General features: G+C 42.5%; 1 protein-coding gene across 3 annotated transcripts in view; it reads left to right on the top strand.

Annotated features, from left to right (window-relative positions):
• The window catches only part of trappc9 (trafficking protein particle complex subunit 9), a 448,582-nt gene that overhangs the window by 31,445 nt on the left and 394,573 nt on the right, over positions 1-22,564 (top strand). For all 3 annotated transcript variants that reach the window (XM_060915374.1, XM_060915376.1, XM_060915375.1), the window contains exons 5-7: positions 567-691; positions 6,156-6,281; positions 10,323-10,539. In XM_060915374.1, coding sequence (XP_060771357.1) covers positions 567-691; positions 6,156-6,281; positions 10,323-10,539 — 468 coding nt within the window. The remainder of the gene's footprint in view (positions 1-566; positions 692-6,155; positions 6,282-10,322; positions 10,540-22,564) is intronic.

Consider the following 22,564-nt stretch of genomic DNA (forward strand, 5'->3'; position numbering starts at 1 on the left):
TGGCTCCTTTTTCTTAGACTGCCGCCGCTACTGAGAACCAGAAGCCCAGATCCAGGCAGGCCTCAGGGCCTCTACAGCGCCCCCCGAGCACCGTACAGTGCGAGACCCTATTGTTGCCATGTGTCCAATTCTGTGCTTTGTCGCCATTGTGGGAGTAATGTCTCTTGCCGAAGAAGCTGTGGAAGGTTTTTCGCGGGGACGCATGCCCCCGCCCCCCTTGGCCGCTGGCGCGACTGCCCGTCGAGGCCGCTTGCGGCTTTAATTATTATTATTCTTAGGCCCCGAGCACCATACAGTGCGAGACCCTATTGTTGCCATGTGTCCAATTCTGTGCTTTGTCGCCATTGTGGTTGTAATGTCTCTTCCCGAAGAAGCTGTGGAAGGTTTTTCGCGGGGACGCATGCCCCCGCCCCCCTTGGCCGCTGGCGCGAGGGCCCGTCGAGGCCGCTTGCGGCTTTAATTTTTCTATTCTTCTTTAACGCCGCCTCTTTTTGAGGTTGCGTTTCTCATTGTCTCGTCTCTTCTCCCCATCCCTCACTGTGTGTATGGGTTTGTTTGTTCTGCAGGTGCTCTGACGTCCAGCAGCGGCATCAGCGCCGACACTAGCAGCGAGATCGGCCGAGCCAAGAACTGTCTGAGTCCAGAGGACATCATCGAGAAGTACAAAGAGGCAATCTCTTATTACGGCAAGGTAAACCAGTGCAGACACGAAGGATAGCAGACTGACGAAAGCCAGTTTCTCTTCATTACTGAATTCCCTAACGCTCCCGCGCTCTCTCTCTCGGAGTTTAATAGCATCCGTTTATTATCATTTACTCCTTATCATTATCTGGATTAAAAATTGGATTCGTTCTCCCGCTGTCTTCGTAGCATCTGCAGGTTTATTGTTCAGTGTGATAACCTCTTAGTAATTTTCCTCTTCAGAGCTTTGATCAAAAACTAAGCTGCATTTTCAACTCATATTTTTATTTATTTATTTTCTTTTTTTCCACCATTATATTCCAGTTCTGAAAAAATATTTGCCCAGCCTTGGACCACGTCTGCTTGGAGCCTTCTAGTGGTCCAACGTGGACACCCTAAAGAGTTAGACTTCCCCCAAAAACCCTACCATTTTTGAATCCCAAGCCTCCCTGGGATACTGTAGATCTGTACCGAAGAGCTGCTGCTGTTCTCATAAACGCTGTCTGGTTGTTCATCTCAGGACTCTCCTTCACACACTGAACATCCTGTAAAGACTCGGTGCCGTTGGTCTTCACTCTTCTACACCTGTATCCTCTGGAATACGTTGACTCGAATCTGTCCGAGTGGTTCAGTCGTTCAGGAGCAAATGAACTCTCGATAATCTCTTTCCTGGAGCGTCATACCGTCCTCCGTACCTTCTCGAACACTTTCCACCTCCAAGAAGCAGACTGGACTTGACCGTTTTTGTTCTCCAGCTTTTACACCCCTTTTAATACAGATTTATCTGGGAAACAACAAAAAAAAACCCAAACCCAGCATTATCCACTTATTCAGATATTCAAATGTAACTAAATTCTGTTTGAGTGTTTTATTCCTAAACTTTCCACCAACAGAACATGGATTTAAGTCAATTTTTTTGCGAGTTATTGAGGTTTGGATTGATCTCTAAACGCACTCTAATATAGTGTCTTGCAAAAGTATTCACCCCCCTCGGTGTTTGTCGCGTTACACCCTGGAATTAAAATGGATTTTTGGGGGGTTAGCAGCATTTGATTTACACAACATGCCTAACACTTTAAAGGTGCAAACGGTTTTATTGTGACACAAACAATAAAGATGAAAAAACAGAAATCTGGAGTGTGCATAGGTATTCACCCCCCAAAGTCAATGCTTTTGTCGAGCCACCTTTTGCTGCAATCTCAAGTCAAGTTTATTTGTATAGCGCTTTTAACAATAAACATTGTTGCAAAGCAGCTTTACAGAATTTGAACGACTTAAAACATGAGCTAATTTTATCCCTAATCTATCCCCAATGAGCAAGCCTGTGGCGACGGTGGCAAGGAAAAACTCCCTCAGACGACATGAGGAAGAAACCTCAAGAGGAACCAGACTCAAAAGGGAACCCATCCTCATTTGTGCAACAACAGACAGCATGACTATAACATTTAACGGTTTTAACATGAAGTCAGTTTCGTTGATGTTATAAACTCTTCATTGATGGGAACTTGAGTGCAAAACTGTTCATGACAACTGCAGTCCTAAAGTTAGCAAGTCAACTGTAGTCCTCAGCCATAAAAGCATTACTGTAAGAGTCCAGAGCGTCCTCCAGGTGTGACTTGCAACTGTCCTCATGGGGCCGTCCTCCACAGGAGCGATGCGATAAAACTCCGACCAGACACAGGGCACCAGGATGGATCAAGCAGGTCTGAGGGGCAGAAGAGGCCAGCACCAATCTCTTGGGGTATGTCTGTATTAGCTTAGCACATCTAGCCAGTGGGATTTTTACCCATTTGTCAAGGCAAAACTGCTCCAACTCCTTCAAGTTAGATGGGTTGCGTTGGTGTACAGCAATCTTCAGGTCATACCACAGATTCTCAGTTGGATTGAGGTCTGGGCTTTGATTAGGCCATTCCAAGACATTTAAATGTTTCACTTTAAACCATTCCAGTGTAGCTTTAGCAGTATGTTTAGGGTCGTTGTCCTGCTCAAGCGTGAACCTTCATTGCTGACTCAAACAGGTTTTCCTCCAGAATTGCCCTGTATTTAGTGCCATCCATCTTTCCTTCAGTCCTGACCAGCTTTCCTGTCCCTGCAGATGAAAAATATCCCCACGGCATGATGCTGCCACCACCATGCTTCACTGTAGGAATGGTGTTCTCATGGTGTTGGGTTTGCACCACACGTGGTGTTTCCCATGATGGCCAAAAAGATCAATGTTGGTCTAATTTGACCAGAGAATCTTCTTCCCATGAGTTTGTGGAGTCTGCCACATGCTGTTGGGCAAACTCCAAACCTGTTTTCTTTTCTTTCTTTAAGCAATGACTTTTTTTTTTTTTTCTGACCACTCTTCTATAAAGCCCCACTCTGTGGAGTGTACGGCTTAAAGTGGTCCTACGGACAGATACTCCCATCTCCGCTGTGGATCTTCGCAGCTCCTCCAGTATTATCTTTGTCGTATCTCTGATTAATGCCTGACTTGCCCGATCTGAGAGTTTTGGTGGGCGGGGCCTTCTCGTCAGGTTTGTAGTGGTGTCACCTTTTTCTTCCATTTAAAAAAAAAAAAAAAATTGTAAAATTTTGATGTCCACCAAGATAAATGAACATAACAAAAAACAAACCCACGTCTCATGGTTGTGCTTCATGATCCCGGAGAACCACTGCTTTAAATAACAATCAGAAAGTGTAAATGAGTTCGGAATTAAAAAAATTAAAAAATCTGTATGGAAGCTTTTAATTAAAAAAAAAAAAGCCTCCGGCTTCCAGACGGTAATTGGCTTCCTGTTAATTCTCGGACGCTGACTACTTTGAATCCCATCAAAACGGAGGAGGTCATTTTTGGCACGGTTCAACATACCAGCCCCAGTCATAATTCAGGACAAACCCATAACGCAGTCGGCATTTTTTAAATACCTAGGAGTATATGTGGACAGTGTCTTCTCCTGGTCACAACATGTGGACTTCATTTGCAACAAAGTTCAGCAGAGAATATACTTTCTCAGAAGACTGAGATCCTTTGGCGCCAGCAAGGAGATCTTGGATCAATTCTTCACAGCCACAATACAAAGCATTTTACAATATGGGGGGGGCAGTCTGGTTCTGTGGCCTCTCAGTCCAACTAAAAAACAGGATACTCAGACTTCTGAATATTTGCTCAAAACTGGTAGGCCACACTTTGGAGGGAAATTTCTTGGACAGTTGCACTAAACACACACTCAGGATGGCAGACAAGATTGCTCTGGACCCTTCCCATGTGCTGAATCAGGAGTACGAGCTCCTCCCTTCTGGAAGACGTTTCAGAATGCCTAGCTGCCGAAGAAACAAATATAAACACTCTTTTCTCCCTCATTCTATATCACTGCTCAACCAAAGGAGAACAAAATAGCCTTCACACACATTTACATGGAATTAGAGGTCTGCGTGGGACAGAATTTTTCAGTCCCACTCCCGCCCGTGCCCGCATTGTGCAGTCTCGCTCCCGCAAAGAATTATGATTTTCAGTCCCACTCCCGCCCGCGCCTGCCATATTTTGTCCCGCTCCCGCCCACAAATCCCGCATGATGCGGACGTTCGCGTTATTTCTCATGAAAGTTCTTGTCATTTGCTTGGGGAATTAAACATGCTGAGCTTAGCTGAGCTCTCCACTGACCGATCCTTCATTTACTGTAAGTTTATTGTTTAGACTCTGACATTCTGCTGACACATTCCAAGTTGAGTGCTGCATGCGCTCATGATTGACAGCTCTCGCTTTGATTGACAGCTCTCGCTTTGCGCACTCCCACTTCCGAGTCTGTGGTGTTATGATTCCAACCGCGATTTCATTCTCCTCTCATATGAAGTGCTGCGCAACCACAACCAGCTCCTCAGATTATACACTGTCTATTTCTAGCTTTAAATTGAACAATCCGTGTGATACACAGTCCCTTTTAATACTAGTTAATACTTTTTTTTAATACTTTTTAAAATACTTAGGACTAATACTCGACTTTTTAACGGTAAATGTACCTCTTTTTAAAGCAGCACTTACTTCTGAAGCACTGTGAGCTTCACTAGAGGAGCTCTGCTCTTCTGCCATGATCGGAGATCTCAAACACAGAAGAGCGGAAAGGAATCGGAAACGTACGCGAGATTAGACCACATCCGCAAATTTAGGCATCTTAAAATGTTTTTATTAATGCCAAATAAAATATCCAGCACAAATTATATACAATAGACATAATAATTTATAAATTTTATTTTAAACACATTTTTAGTTAGCGGGACTGCAGCTTATCACCTCTCCCGCCCGCTCCCGCATTGTGCACTCCCGCCCGCGCCCTCAATGAGCTTTCAAAATTTGTCCTGCACCGCACTGCTTTGCATCGGGTCCCGCGGGACTCCCGTGGGAGTGCAGGGCTCTCCATGGAATACATATATTTCATTCAATATTATATTACACACCCCAGGAACATTTAAGGTTTAATTTATTGGACTGTGCTGCCCTAACAGCTTATGGACCTAGATGCATGACCGGACTCTGTAGGCCATAATTGTGTTTGTGTCTTTTACTGTGCGTGGATTGTGGAGAAGTGCAATGCAAGACAAATTACTGTGTAAACAGACATTAAAGTATTATCTCATCTTAAAAAGGAGAATTTTTACTTTGTTCTATTTCGGAGTTACTGGCAAATCGTCCTGCTCTCCTGTTAAATCGCTTACAAATCAGTTTTATTTATTTATTTACACATTACACATCTGTGTCCTGTTATATCGATGAATTTTGATGAATCGTTGCCTGTGAAATTCTTAAAATCGTCAGATCTTTAAACTCGTCGGTTCTGCTTTCTCAGCATTTCTGATGGTGTCCAGCAGGGGGCAGTGTGCTCACATATTTGGGTGGACACTGTGTGCGTGTGGGGTTTGTTTGTTTGTTTATTTTTAGGTTCTGCCTGAGAAATTGGTGAGCTTGTGGAGATGTTGGGACCAGAATGTTCCATCCACTTCCAGAGCTGTGACAGAAAGTGTTTACAACATTAAGTCAAATGAATTTAAATATATGATCATCTCTGTATCTTAAATGCCGTCTACTTAAAAAAAGAAAAAAAAAAGTGAAGTGTGTAGGTCTTCCAGGTCTCTCTCATCGCAAGTTAGAACATTTTTGTATCCGAAGTGACTGGACACAAATGGGCAAAGATAAATAAATCGCATTCTGATCATTCTTGACAGACGGTTAATTGGCAATATTAATCGAAACGTACTTGTAATGACGAGTCCAGTGTGTGTGTGAATGATTGATAGAGCATCGATTGCGATGTTCCACACGTTAGCAGCGCTCTCGGCTCCTGACGATGTCGATAGATTCATAATAATCTCATCTGTAGGATTAAAGTTGGAAAGTCAAGTCTTGGATTAATAAAATGTCTCCTGAAGCGTGCAGTTTTTAATATTTTGACGTTACAGAATACACACAAGACAGTGTACCGATTCTCTCGTTTTAGTATAAGAACGCTGGGGTGATCGAGTTGGAGGCGTGTGTGAAGGCGGTTCGAGTTTTGGCCATTCAGAAGAGAGCCATGGAGGCATCGGAGTTCCTGCAGAACGCAGTCTACATCAACCTGGGCCAGGTATCTCTCACACTACACCTGCCCCTTTTAAACAACTGCCTGTCAGCTTATTTTTATTTTTTGCTAACAATGAATGAATGAACCCTTTATTATCACTGTTACCAGTGAAATTGACCATCAACCTGTCCTTACAGAGGGGGAACAGGACAGGAAGACAGGGATAAAAGAAAAACACAGTAGTAACATGAGGAAAAAAAGACACCCCCCCCCCCCACTACAGTGTGGGAGCATTTAAAAACATCTGCACAAGCACACAATAACACAAGTACACTTTAAAACATGGGACTTGGGGGGGGGGGGGAAGGGGGGAAGGAGGGGGCAATCGGGGGAGGGGGGAAAGGTGGAAGGAGGGGGCAATCAGGGGAGGGGGAAAGGGGGGAAGGAGGGGGCAATCAGGGGTGGGGGTAAGCGGGTAGGATGGGATGGGAGGGGAGGAGGTAGAGGTAACCCAGCGCAAGCAAGCAGCCGTCCGCTCCTGCAGCCATGAGGGTGCTGGTCGCGCAACCGCTTGTCACACTGGGGGTGAAAAACGGTGACCGCGGAAAATTGGGGAAGGAATGCGAAGAATGCGAGAGTATCTCCCAGCAGTGACCTTCTGGGGGAAATGTTGCCCCAGCAATGGCCTTGATCGAGGCCGGTGCTGTTCAGGGAGCCGAATGTCGATAAGAGAGAGATTGTTTGTTTGGTTTTTCGAACAGACGCAGTCTTTACACGTCCATACCACTTGTCCATTTCTGTTCAATGCAATTCCATTTGGTCTCCGAAATACTTATTCCTTGCAAAGCCAAAAGCGTCTCCCAGATGACAACCGTGTTGTGGTTCAAGTTCTGCCACAGTCTGAGTGCCGACAGCTTTGCCCACCACTTCAGTCATATCGGGCAGCTTTGTGGGGCTTTGAACAGCTGTCACCATTGTCTGATTTCCTCGATATACCAGGGCAATGCCTAATCCAATCAGCAAAAGTCTGGCAATCATGGTTCCGAATAGGTAGATATCTCCAATGTCCTCCACAGACGTTCCGGCAGGACAGGTGGGTTCCCCCGAACCCAGAAACTGTCAATTTCGTTAGGAGACCAGTTTATCAAATCCATGCTTTTTTTAGTTTAGAAATTCAATGCGGAGAGAGTCTCTCTCAAAAAAAAAAAATTATAGGCAGACGCGACGAAACAAAGAGCACAAGCAGGAAAAAAAAAAAAAGAGAGGAGAGCAGAGAAACGCGACCGCCTTCAGTGAGAGCATGGAGAAGATGTATCAAATTCTGTCAATCACATAATTATTTTTGTTAGTTGGATGTGGGAGGAGCTATATTCTTACCTCAGCTATTGGCTCTTCTGCCCGTAGGACTTGTACACCATTTTCCTAAAAATATATACAACATTAACCATTCAAATTATTAAAAAAAATGAATTTTTTCCCCTCACATTTCTCCATTTCTGGCGATTGTGTTAACATTCAGATCGCCATCCATGTAAGTCACCTTCATTAGTAACTGCCACTGCCTAACGTCATCAATCCAGCGCCCCGTGTTGTTGTCGGGAGTGTCAGCAGGCAGCAGCAGACACACAGAGTCACTACGACTTGCCACCGCAGTGTGATATCTGGCAGCCGGATTCATCTCTAGTGAGATTGATGGAGGAGGAGGAGGATCTGCAGATGTGCAGGAGATCAGAGCGATACAGAGGTGCTCGGTTATGAAGCAGAATCTCGAAATCAATACAGTATTTAAACAGGGAGCCAGTGAAGTTGCTGGAGGACAGGAGGAATATGTCCAGCGGAAAGGGTTCCGATAATGATACCGATAGCCGAATTCCGAAAAGTTTCTGAAGACCAGAGAGGATGGAGTTACAGTCGTCGATACGAGGTGTAATTGGAGCGTGTACAAGAATTGCAATGCTGTTGAATGTAAGATACAGGCATGGATGATTCATAAGGTTCGTTGATGAACTGTTGTGTAGATGGAAATGCCGTCTCCATTGGGATTGGGGATTCCCTCATCGGGAAACGCCATCCACCAAATTGAAGTCATGGTCCTCTTCAACTCCGAAGGACAAACATTGGATGGAAATGTGTAGATGGAGGAACTTTGGAATTGTTAATAGTCAGAAGTCAGAGAAACTTTTTTTTTTCCAAAATTTGGCCAACATGGTTTTAGTACCTCCTGGAAGACCATCAGTCTTATGAGCATTAAGTTTGACGACAACCAAGATTTGAATTTTCGCTGTGCAGCCAGCGAGGGACGTGTGCAAGAGTGGACTTGGGCTTGGTAGATAGGTAGACCTGGATGTCATCAGCGTAACCGTGAAACTGAATCAATAATAATAATGTGTTGCCAGGCAAAACAAACCTTGCCCGGTATCACTTATGATGAACATGAAGGACGATATCGCGAAAAAACGATTTTGACCTTTTTGGTGACCTTGATTTTGACCTTGTGTGTGAACGTACTTGGCCAATAAACATGGTTCAGATTCTCTGCTGCTCTCAGCCAATCAGAACACACCGTACTGCCAGATTGTTACATTCTTATAGCACGATGACACTGTATATGAGGCAGTAGCCAGAAAAACCTTGACCTTAACCGGATGACCCCCAAAATGTTGGAGGTTCTATTTGAGACCAACGCCCATCTATCCTGAACGTTTTGTGAAGATTGGTCCAGCTGTTTTCCCGTAATATTGTTTACAATAAAACACTGAAAACAGTACCTCTGCCCCGGTGGACTCCATCTCGGGGCAAGGTGGTAGTAATAATAATAATAATAAATGTCTTTATTTAACAGCATTTCCATCGTCGCATGGCTCTTCATCTGTTAACTTTAAAATGCATATACAACTAATGAATGTCCTGAAATATGGCTGAAATGCAGAAGGTAAATAAGAACTAGAAGGGGCCTAAAACAGAGTCCTGGGGAACACCGCTAATAACCAGGCAGGCTATAATCTGATTTATTTTAATCTTTTTTTTTTTTTTAATTTTCTTTTCAATTGGACAAACCGAGTGAGTGTGACCAGAGAGATGTGATCTGATCTGAACCAGGCACGAGGAGTGCCAATGAGTCCAATCGATGCTAATCTCTCTCTGAGAATATTATGAGAAATTTGTATCAAAGGCTGAGCTCGGAGCACAAGTTCGGTTAACAGCCCAGAGTCCGCTACCATCAGCAGGCTGTTGGTGTTTTTGACCAAGGCTGTCTCTGTACCGTGAAATGGATGAAACCCAGACTGAAATTATTGAAGTAGATAATTGTCAGTAAGGTGCCCATGAACCTGAGCTGCACTGGCGTCCCCCCCCCCCCCCCCCCCCAAAGTATTTTTGAGAGGAAAGGTAGATTTGAAATGGTTCAGAGGATGATCCTGCACACCCCAACAGTCTGAATAAAGTTTCTTCTGAATTGGAGTTATTGCAGCTGTTTTGAAAGATGAAGGATGATCTGAAACGATGAGGAATTTGTGATGTCAGTTATTATACAGAGAAGAAGAGTAGACAGTCTTTTACCAGATGTGTAGGAAGGGAATCTCAATGGCGAGGTGAGGAAGTTTTAACTTTTTTTTTTTTTTTAAAGAATTTTTTTGGGGGCTTTTTGCACCTTTATTGGATAGGACAGTGTAGAGACAGGAAATGAGCGGGAGGGAGAGACGGGGAGGGATCGGGAAACGACCTCGGGCCGCAATCAAACCCGGGTCCCCGGACCCACGGTATGGCGCCCCATCCACCCGAGCCACGATACCCCTGGAAGTTTTAACATTTGAAGCCAGAATTTTTAACATCTCACCAAACAAGTAAAGGTCAAACGGTCATTATCTTGGGTGGACGCAGAAACCTGAAAGATGGCAGCAAATCCAACCGTGAATGCAGTCCTTAAAGGATTAGTTTACGCAGAAGTTCAACAGTTGCTCAGAAAGAGCTAGCAGTACCTGGTTATTGTTGAATAAATGCATATTTGATGAATACTAAATTTTAACAAATATTTCCTCAGAAGCATGCAGTGTGAAACAAAGCAATGGATGTGCTGGTGTGTGTGTGTGTGTGTTCTCGCTTTAGCTTTCCGAAGAGGAGAAGATCCAGCGCTACAGTGTCTTATCTGAGCTATATGAACTGATCGGGTTCCACCGAAAGTCAGCGTTCTTTAAGCGCGTAGCAGCCATGCAGTGTGTGGCCCCGACCATCCCCGAGCCTGGCTGGAAGGCTTGTTACAGGTTACTGCTGGAGACACTTCCCGGCTACAGCCTCTCTCTCGACCCTAAAGACTTCAGTAAAGGTACTTCAGCCTCACACAGTCCTACACGAGTCACCCTGACTTACAGAATCATTCCTGTTATCTTCAGTAATATCCCTGATCAGACATGGCTTCCTGCGTGCTTTTTCAGTTTTTCAAGGATAATGTAGTGAACAGGTTATTGATTTATTTACTTCCTGTGTTCACATAACAGGAGGAAAAAAAAAACTGCTTTTGGGGGGCTTTTAAATCTGCACAGGTGATGCTCTTTTCCAGCGTTGTAGACTGACAAAAATGGGTTTGACTGGGTGGTGAGGATGTTTACTTGTGGTAGAGTGAATGAGGTGTAGTACGTGTTAAATGAGGTACAGTAGATTTTGAATGAGATAATGTATGCTAAATGCGGTATTGTAGATGCTGGATGAGGTAGATATTAAATGTGGTATAATAGATGCTGCCCTGTGACAATGTGGTGACTTGTCCAGGGTGTACCCTGCCTCTTGCCCATAGTCAGCTGGGATAGGCTCCAGCTTGCCTGCGACCCTGCACAGGATAAGCAGTTGCAGATAATGGATGGATGGATGGATGGATGGATGGATAATAGATGTTGAACGAGGTATTGTAGATATTGAATGAGGTATTGTAGATGCTGAATGAGGTATAATGAATAATGGATGCTGGATGAGGTATTGTAGATACTGAATGAGGTAGATGTTTAATGTGGTATAATGGATATTGAATGTGGTATAATGGATGCTGGATGAGGTATTGTAGATACTGAATGAGGTAGATGTTTAATGTGGTATAATGGATATTAAATGTGGTATAATAGATGCTGGATGAGGTATTGTAGGTGCTGAATGAGGTAAATGTTTAATGTGGTATAATGTATGCTGGATGAAGTATTGTAGATGTTGAATAAGGTATAATGGATATTAAATGTGGTATAATGGATGCTGGATGAGGTATTGTAGATGCTGAATGAGGTAGATGTTTAATGTGGTATAATGGATATTGAATGTGGTATAATAGATGCTGGATGAGGTATTGTAGACATTGAATGAGGTAGATGCCAAATGAGGTATGGCAGATGACCTGGGGTATTGTAGATGTTGAATGTGGTATAATAGATGCTGGATGAGGTAGATCTTGAATGAGGTTTAATGGATATTAAATGTGATGGATGCTGGATGAGGTATTGTAGATACTGAATGAGGTAGATGTTTAATGTGGTATAATGGATATTAAATGTGGTATAATAGATGCTGGATGAGGTATTGTAGGTGCTGAATGAGGTAAATGTTTAATGTGGTATAATGTATGCTGGATGAAGTATTGTAGATGTTGAATGAGGTATAATGGATATTAAATGTGGTATAATGGATGCTGGATGAGGTATTGTAGATGCTGAATGAGGTAGATGTTTAATGTGGTATAATGGATATTGAATGTGGTATAATAGATGCTGGATGAGGTATTGTAGACATTGAATGAGGTAGATGCCAAATGAGGTATGGCAGATGACCTGGGGTATTGTAGATGTTGAATGTGGTATAATAGATGCTGGATGAGGTAGATCTTGAATGAGGTTTAATGGATATTAAATGTGATGGATGCTGGATGAGGTATTGTAGATACTGAATGAGGTAGATGTTTAATGTGGTATAATGGATATTAAATGTGGTATAATAGATGCTGGATGAGGTATTGTAGGTGCTGAATGAGGTAAATGTTTAATGTGGTATAATGTATGCTGGATGAAGTATTGTAGATGTTGAATGAGGTATAATGGATATTAAATGTGGTATAATGGATGCTGGATGAGGTATTGTAGATGCTGAATGAGGTAGATGTTTAATGTGGTATAATGGATATTGAATGTGGTATAATAGATGCTGGATGAGGTATTGTAGACCTTGAATGAGGTAGATGCCAAATGAGGTATGGCAGATGACCTGGGGTATTGTAGATGTTGAATGTGGTATAATAGATGCTGGATGAGGTAGATCTAGAATGAGGTTTAATGGATATTAAATGTGATGGATGCTGGATGAGGTATTGTAGATGTTGAATGAGGTATAATGGATATTAAATGTGCTATAATAGATGCTGGATGAGGTAGATGTTGATTGAGGTATTGTAGATATTGAATGAGGTAGATGCCGAATGAGGTATGGAAGATTCTTTAAGTTCGTTTCTTAAGACACGTGTAAACGTGTCTTAAGAAACGAACTTAAAGAATAGTTATAATAATCAGACATAATGAATTTTCACTACATACAGAGGTATGGAAGATGACTGGGGTATTGTAGGTGCTGAATGAGGTAGATGTTGAATGTGGCATAATGGATGCTGAATGAGGTAGATGTTGAATGAGGTATAATGGGTATTAAATTTGGTATAATAGATGCTGGATGAGGTAGATGTTGAATGAGGTATTGTAGATATTGAATGTGCTGTAATAGATGCTGGATGAGGTATTGTAGATGTTGAAATGAGGTATGGTAGATGACTGGGGTATTGTAGATGCTGAATGAGGTAGATCTTGAATGTGGTATAATGGATATTAAATGTGGTGTAATAGATGCTGGATGAGATATTGTAGGCATTGAGGTATTGTAGATGCTAAATGAGGTATAATAGATGCTTAAATATTGTGGACTCTGAATGAGGTATCGTAGATATTGAATGAGGAATAAATGATATTTACCCGCTGGGAGGTCCGTATGGTGAAATACCATCACCGAGGTCTTGAAAGTACTGAGCGAGACCCTCTGGGCCGAGGTCAGTATTCAAGGCCGAGGTCACGGTATTTCACCATATGGACCGACCTTAAGCTGGTAAATTAATATTTCTTTTTTTCTTTACCAAATTCTAACAGAAAACGAGAGCGCCCGAAAGGGAAAACCGAGCCGAGCTGCCATTTTGAATCTTTATTCACGGCTGTAATGCAAATTACTTCCTCCTCAGTATACAAGTGCACTTCCATGGCAGGAAAAAAACTACATTTTGCCGCTTATGTAGTCCCCTATTTATACAAAATTGAGTCATTCAGGATTCAGCCATGTTTTTGCTCGGTGTTAGCAAATTACAGGTTTTTAGCTTTCTCCTGAAATGTTTTCTTTTATTTCTTCTTCCTCAGGGTAGTAAAACTCGCTTTCGCTGTGAAGACTGTCATTATCGCTATCCATGATGTAAAATTAATGCTATTCTCCTGAGAAATGCTGGCAAAAATTTATAAGATTTTTTTGATCATCTTATAAATAAATCTTATAAAAAAAGATAAACGTTGACAAAAAAATGCTACCATGTTTGTTGTTGTGAACGAGCGAGTCGCCAGAGGTCCGTAACCGGAGGATACGGACCCGCTCGCCAGCCAATCAGAGCGCAGGATTTGGACCGTGAAAAATAATAAGCAATTATTGTACAAGGCTGAACAAAATATCGTGATTGTTAGTGGTGAGGAACTAGCAGTTATTTGCCGATGCCAAAAAACCCCATTGTATTTGAGGCAAATAATTGCCTGCCAGGCACTAACAAATCACGATCTTTTGTGAAAACAGAGTTGAATAATTTATCTTTTTTTTTTTTTTTTTTAAATATTGATTATGAAGTTTGCACAAGGAGTCAAACGATCGCAAAGAAATCAGATGCAATCCCTGTTTTATTTACATCTCCTAGAACTCAAATTTCAAAAGTGCGAAGTAACTGTGTAAGCAGACGATTATTTGAAGGCAGGTATTTGCAGTTCGCTCCGCCAATCTAAACCGTGTAAAAAATGATTTGAATGATATTAAATGTGCTGTAATGGATACTGAATGGGGTACTGTAGATAGCAGATGAGGTGTAATAGATGTTGAATGAGGTAAGAGATGCCGAATGAGGTATAATAGATGCCAAACGAAGTTAGAGATGTTGAATAAGATAATAGAGGTCAGATAAGGTATAGTAGATGCCTAACGAGGTAAAAGATGTTGAAATGAGAGAGTAGATGCCGGATGAGTTGTATGAGATGTTGATTGAGAAGAGATGTCAGATTAGGTACAGTAGATGCTGGGTGAGGTATAGCAGATGCAGGACGAGGTAAGAGATGATGTTGAAATGAGGTGTTGAGTGAGGTATATGAGATGTTGAATGAGAATAGGGGTCAGATTAGGTATGGTAGATGCCGGACGAGGTAAAAGGTTGAAATGAGAGAGGAGATGATGAGTGAGAAGAGATGTCAGATTAGGTACAGTAGATGCTGAGGGAGGTATAACAGATGCAGGACGAGGTAAGAGATGTTGAAATGAGGTGTTGAGTGAGGTATATGAGATGTTGAATAAGAATAGGGGTCAGATTAGGTATGGTAGATGCCGGACGAGCAGGGCTCGAAATTAACTTTTTTTCTTTGTGTCCCCCAGTGGTCCCGAATTCTGTGTTGTATTGTCCCGAATGGAAGCAATAGTGTCCCCATTTTTTTCCTCTCTGAAATAACCAGTGGTTAATATTATCATATGAAGTTACTATTATATTTGTAACTATGCGATTTTGAACCCTTTATATCATTTTTACAATAAGTCACAAAACACAAGTGACACATGTCCTATACATCATCTACTTCAAAATTACAGTTATTGCATTTTCAGTTTATTAAACTTTGGCGATCTCACTGTATGAATAGATACCCGTTTATTTAAAGGGGCCAACTAGCTCATTCAGAAAATGTTTCAACTCCCTACATCTGCAGTACACTTTAGTTGAAAATAAGACCCCTTTTATGTTCATTTCATCTACTTGTACCTTGAATATCTGTTGGCATTTATAAGCCCAACTTATCATTTTCACCATTACTGTTATCCATTTTTATGTAATATACCTGTTGCCCCATTCAGAGATGTTTTGAAAGCCATCAGCCATACCATCAATAGATGCAATGCCCTTGAGCAAGGCACCGACCCCAACATTGCTACAGGGACTGTAACACTGTAAAAAAACGTAAAGTCACTTCGGATAAAAGTGTCATATCATATAAGTGCAAACAAAGCAATGTAATCCAAGTTTTTTTTATTGTAACCTTTAGTCATAGAAATCATTTACATTATTTACAGTGCTTAATTTCATTTTCTTTGACCTAGATAAATTTCCCATTCATTTCTATGGAATTATTTGAAAAACTACACACATTTTCAAACATCCGCTGCTCTGGCATGCTTTCACCTAGAGACATGATTCAAACTTTAAAACGTAGAGAAACTTCTCCTCTGTGGATCTGGCATTCAACTTTTTGCTAGGTTCTATACTTTTGGATCAGTCCCAGCTCAAACACCATGTGGGTTCCTGGAGAAATTGCGGCTTTATAATGGGTGTTTATTGCGTTACACACCAGTGCAGCTCGTTAAGTTACAGTGTAGAGAGCTTGGAAAAATAGCTCAAACTTTCTCATTTAAACTGTGTTTTCAGTCCCAATTTTCACTCTACACACACAATTTTCTCAAAAGTAGTAGTCACACTTGTCCTGATTCACACAATGTGTCTACCTACACGATAGGACTTGCAGTTTTTGAATGAGAAGCCTGAAAGTGAGGAGAGGACAGGCGCGCAGCCCCATAGACTGCCATTATAAACGTGGCTGCGCTTTGACTGTTAAATCAGAAAAGCCACTCGTTTTTAACTCGCTCTAGTGTCCTCAATTTTTACACTACAGACAAAAAAAAGTACATCAGTGTGTTCAGGAGACCCTTGTGGCACTCAATGTGAAATAAGTTTGTGAATACCTCCTTCCGTTTTCGTGTAAACCCCCGTTGTTTGGAGGGAGCGCTCTGACGGAAAGCTGCCCTTTTTGTGTGCCCCTCCCCCACCCGCGCGCTGAGCAGAGAGAGACAAAAATACAGTCCAGCTCAGCTCCGGCAACTGTGACTGCTACGCGCACTGCATCACTCTCACGATTTCCCCCGGGGGAATTGTCATCTCTAGATCTGTTTTTTTCCATTGTCCCGGGATTGTCCCAGATATGATAATTTTGTGTCCCGATGACATTTTTTATGGTCCCCGGGACACCGGGACACCGTTAGTTTCGAGCGCTGCGGACGAGGTAAAAGGTTGAAATGAGAGAGTAGATGCCGGATGAGGTATGAGATGATGAGTGAGAAGAGATGTCAGATTAGGTACAGTAGATGCTGAGGGAGGTATAGCAGATGCGGGACGAGGTAAGAGATGTTGTTGAAATGAGGTGTTGAGTGAGGTATAGGAGATGTTGGATGAGAGAATAGATGTCAGTTTAGGTAGCGTTGATTGTTGAACGAGGTATAGTAGATGTCGGACGAGGTAAGAGATGTTGAAATGAGAGTAGATGCCAGATGAGGTATGAGATGTTTAATGAAGTATGTGAGGTGTTGAATAAGGTAATAAATGTTAGATTAGGTATAGTAGATGCATGACGAGGGAAGAGATGTTGAAATGAGATAAATGCCCCATGAGGTATGTGAGATGCTCAATGAGATATACGAGATGTTGAATGAGACAGTAGATGCCGGATGAGGTATGAGACATGTTTAATGAGGTATATGAGGTAATAGATGTTAGATTATGTATAGTAGATGCACGATTAGGTAAGATATGTTGTCGAAATGAGAGAATAGATGCTGGACGAGGTATGTGAGATGCTCACTGAGGTACATGAGATGTTGAATGAGAGAATAGATGCTGGACGAGGTAAGAGATGTTGAAATGGGAGAGTAGATGCCGGACAAGGTTTGAGAGCTGTTGAATGAGGTAAATGAGCTGTTGAACAAGGCATAGTCCATGTTGAATGAGGTAAAAAGTGCCAGATGAGGTGCAAGAGATGTTGAATGAGATAATAGATGTCCGATTAGGTATAGTAGGTGCCTGACGAGGTAAGAGATGTTGTTGAAATGAGGGAATAGATGCCGGATGAGTTATGTGAGGTGTATATGAGATGTGGAACAAGGCATCGATGTTGAACGAGGTAAGAGATACTGGATGAGGTTGAATGAGATGATCGATGTTGAACGAGGTATAGTGGCAGTTGAATTTAGTGTAATAGTTTTCGACTGAGGCATTAAGCAGTATCGAATGAGGTATAGCAGAAGCTGGGTGAGGTTTCATAGATGGTAGAGGAAGTGAATGAAGTGTAATAGTTGGTAAATGAGTGGAATGGACGTTTAAAAGAATTCTAACGGGTGTCGAATGGTGCATATACAGTATAACGGGTGTTAAGTGAGTAGAATGGGAGTTTAATGTAATGACGTATAATGGATGTTGAATGAAGGATAACAGACAGATGTCGGGTGAGTTATAACCGTTAACGTTGAATGAAAATTAGTTCTTTTGTTCACGCTTCCGATGAATTGGGCCCGTACTCACCAGGCATCGCTTACTAAGAACGGACTCTTCCTGTCGGCAATTACAGTCATGACACTAGGAATGTCAAAACGTGGTTGTACAACAGCACTTAGCATGAAAAATTGTTTATTCTTCAGCACCATACCCCCCAGGGAGGCTTTTTTTTTTTTAAATGGAAAAAAAACCCCAACCCAGTCCAAAGCCAGAGATTTATGGACACCTAAAATGAGCGCTTTTTGATTTTATTTCTAATATTAGTCATACGCGATTTATTCTGTTATTTATGATTAGGTTGACATCCCAATAAGTGTAGGTTGTTTTTTGTTAAATCGTTTAAGAAAAGCTGCTGCCCTTCAGGTAGCGTCCTTGTGTAGAGACGCCGAACATGTCTCCGTGTTGTCCTTGATTTTATTTGGAAGCTGTTTGCACGTGACGTGCTTTTGCTGGAGGACGCCGTGTTTTTAGGACAAGTCTTTCCATGACAAGATCGTCTGAAGCGAGAACGAACACAAGGATGGTTTTACTGGTTTCAGGCAAACCCTTTTAACATGAAAGCCTCTCATCTTTGCCATTCTTCCGAAACATGTGCACACGTTTGTTTATTTTTCCATTTATTTATTTATTTATTTGGCAGGCTGCTTTCACAAGAACTTTCGTTAAAAACGCACCTCTTGCCATTGGATTGAGTCCACCGAAACATGGCAAATGTGTAATAAGTACACTCTGTGGTCTGGATCAAGAACTTCACCAAAGGTGAGGCCCAATAGGAGAAGATCTGGGGTTCAGCACACTATATAGTGTAGACCACTGGGTTAAAGAGATCTTTAGTTCTGGAGGTTTCAGTTTCTTTCCAGCATGTTCCGTTTTCAGTTCTCATACTGAGTAAACAGGAAAACCTCCATGAAGAAGAACAGCAACCTCCAGCAATCATTTATGAGCATTTATGTTTCAGTGCGTTTCCTGGTTATGGGGGAAAGAAAACATTAATCTCCGCCTGAAGACGTACCAGAAAGGAATACCAGTGTGTTTTCCGACGGATGCCACCACATCCTCGTGAAAGCCGCTTTACTCGAAAGAGATAAAGGGAAGGTGCTAATTACAGCAACTGATGAGAAGTAAGGGTAGAGACTGAAGAACAGGAGGAGTAGAAACGCACAAGGTGGACAGTTTCTTTTACCATCGCAGAACACATCTGCCCTGTTGAAGGAAAACTCCACCCGGAAACATTTGTATGTAGTCCTTCTAGCTCTAGTTTGTTGCCTGGTCCTGTATTTTTTCATTATTCCTGTGAGACGTTTGATGTGGGGTCATGTTAATATCACAGGAAGACGTTATTGTTGGGCGCAGTTACACTTTTGTTTAATGGGAGGAAAAATTTCAGTGATGGGATAACAGTCTGATTTCACTGTTTGCTCCAAAAGAGCAAGAGGTATAACGAGGATAATTTCTCACTCATCATTTCCACCAACGTTCGACGTTGGATTCCTCATAAATGTGACTTTGAAGTAGACCAAAAGCCAGACTCTGAGTTCCAGAATGCAGCGGGACTCTGCTCCGCCAGTTGATCTATGTGTTGACTGTGGCTTTTCACCAGAAAGTTAAAGCTTTGGAAGCTGATTTGTTTCAGTAGAGTGTACTGATGAAGTGAAAGGGCTGGACTGAAACAGACTAAAACACTAAAGTGCCGCTGCATTGCTGTCTAGAGGTAGAAATGACAAAAGCAAGTAGGAAATCCCATCTGTGACATAACCGTATTTCCAGGGCCGAGCCTCGTCTTCTCAACATGCCGCAGTGCTGTATTCCTGGTTGTTTGAATAGATCCGAGTAAAAAAAAAAAAATGTAAACGCCATGAAGGGAAACCTTTCCTTGCTTTTGGTACTTGTCATATCTCCAGAAAGAAAGTTTCAAACAAGGAACAAAGGGGCAAGAGGGTGAAACACAGTGGTGAGCCAGGACTAGGGTTCTCAGTGATTTGGTGGCAAGCACAAGTCAAGCGTTGGACCATGAATTGAGTGAACCTGCTTTCTAAACTCGTATAACAGCAGCTGTGACATGAGCTGGAGAGCCGTATTGAGTTGAAGATTCTCACTGATGTGTGCTGAAAAGTCGTTAGATTTGTTGTTAGCCTTTTTTAAAGTCACTAAAGGGGTCTAAAATTTGCCAAATCTAGCTACAAAGTCTCTACGTTGGGAACACTGAAGGGGCATTTGGCCCTGGAAATGGTTAACGTCAGACTTAAGTGGATTGCTCCACTGTCGGAAGGCGTGTAGTACTCGAGACCGGTCTCAAGACCACTTTTTGAAGCTCTTGGGCTTCTCAGAATTGACCGCATTTTTACTCGGTCTTGTGTCAGACATGGAGGACTCGGGATTTTATTTCAAGACCACAACTGCAGGGATTTGACGAAACTGCCTATGCATTGTCTGTTTCCTCGCCCACGGGGCGAGGTATTGTAATTAGTGCGGTTGGTCTGTTTGTGTGTCTGTCTGTTAACAATCAAGCGTCTAGACGGTTGCACCGATTGACTGCAGATTTTCAGGGTAGGTGGGCAGTGGTCTGTAGATTACCTCATTTAAATTTTGGGGGTAATCGGGTCAAGGTGAAGGTCGAGGTCACTGGAAAAGTCAACCTTTTGGTCAAAATAACCTGTTCCATGATAACTCAAACGGTTGCCGATTAGACAAATGTTTACTATTATGAGCATATAGGAACTCCCATATGGCCTTTTTATTTGGCACCATGATTTTGACCTTGAGTGGCCTTGAAAGGTCAAACTCAAGGTCACGGATTTTCAGAGGGCTGTAGCTTAAACGGTTGATGGTAGACAGATATTTACCGTTATCAACTTGGAGGAAGTGCCATATGGGCTTTCATTTGGCACAATGACCTTTGACCTTGAATGACTTTGAAATGTCAAACTCAGGGTTATGGATTTTCGTAGGACTATAATCTGACAGCTGATGATGGAGGAATATTGCCATTATCAACATATAGGTATAAAATGAGTGCTGTCTGGCAACACTTGTTAACATGGTTACTGTGATGGGATGTAAAATTTCCTGCTTCAAATTCGACCAATAATGTGACTCTTTGCTAATTTGAAATCCTTCTTCCTGTTAATGGTCGTCACCCCCCCCCCCCCCCCACCCCCCACCCCCCACCCCCCCCACACACACACACACACCATTGGTCTGGTCCTGGTCTTGACTGTCTCACCCTGCCTTGGCCTTGGCTTGATCTCAACCCCTGAAAGTCTTGGTCTTGATACACTTTGGTCTTGGTTTAGATGGTCTTGACTACAACACTAGTCAGAAGATAAAATTGAATTGTGGGTAACACAGGAAACATTACAGGCATTGAGCAGACACACTCGAGTGATGTACCCCAAGACCTTGATATACCCACAGCATTGGGCAGTCCAGGGAGCAGTTGGGGGTTAGGTGCCTTGCTCAAGGGCACTTCAGCCATTCATGCTGATCCAGGGAATCAAACCAGTGACCTTGTGGTCCCAAAGCTGCTTCTCTAACATTGAGGCCATGGCTTCCTGTTAACCAAACCATTAAACAAAGTGAAGCTGGACAAGAAGATGAAACAAGTCAGCTCCTCTTGGATGCCATTTAAGATGTTGATGATCAAGATTAATATGCAAGATAGTGGCGTAATATTCGGTTGACTAAGGCTACATCCACACGACAACGGCAACGAGATGTTATTTAAAAATATATCGCGTCCAAATGGGCAACAATCAGTAAAATATCAGGTCCATATGGCAACGCAACGCTTGCTGAAAACGATGCAATACACATGCCACACCTCTAGGGGCGCTGTAAGACGGTCCCTTCGGAGACACCAGAACAATAGAAGAAGTAAGGACGCATGCGCATAAACTATTATGTGCGAGACTTCATATTAGCCACAAAGTCAGGAAAATCTGTTCGTAAAATTACATTATAATGACCAAATACAATGAAAAGTATTTTTCCAGTCTCACCTGTGAAAGGTAATCCCATATGATCTCGTTTGGACAGTAAACCTGTTGGTACAGTTAAACGCAGCTAATCTTTATTCTCCGCTTTGACCTATCCAATATGGCGGCGAGGATGACGTATGATTCTACGCGGAAGGCGGCGTCTTTAATGGTCCGGAATAAATTGAATGATACACGTTGATGGATTAATTTCTTCCACGCCCTTTTTGAGGAATGTATTGTAGGACTTAAACCCACATCTGAAGAGGTGAGATCGCTCCTTTTTTTTTTTTTCCCCTATTTTTGCTGGCGGGATTGACTCTGCCCTAAGGGCAGAGTCTCTCTCTCTCTCACTTGGCACCATTACACAATAAATATTCACAATGAAAATATTTTGTAAGCGTGTTTCATGAACCAAGTTATAGGATTTGTTGACAACTCGCATCGAGTTCGTTACACTTCTACACGGCGTGAAGCACTCAGTCATGTGGTTGTGACGTCATCGTAAACAAATCCGTTCTACTCATCCAGACGACTTCACAACGGCAACGTTGCCAGATCTTTCCACTCTGGAACCCGTTCTCAAAAAGATTTGCGTTTTGGGCACCCAAAACGCCGGTGCCGTGTGGACGCCAGGCCGAAACGATAAGCAATTGTATCGGAGTCACCTGAATCCGTTGCCGTGTGGACAGGGCCTAAAGAGAAGACGTCTCCTTGTTTTGGACCGTCAGGAGTGTTTTAATGTTGAAAGCATA

Source organism: Neoarius graeffei, chromosome 2 (assembly GCF_027579695.1).
Source record: "Neoarius graeffei isolate fNeoGra1 chromosome 2, fNeoGra1.pri, whole genome shotgun sequence".
NCBI classification, from domain to species: domain Eukaryota; kingdom Metazoa; phylum Chordata; class Actinopteri; order Siluriformes; family Ariidae; genus Neoarius; species Neoarius graeffei.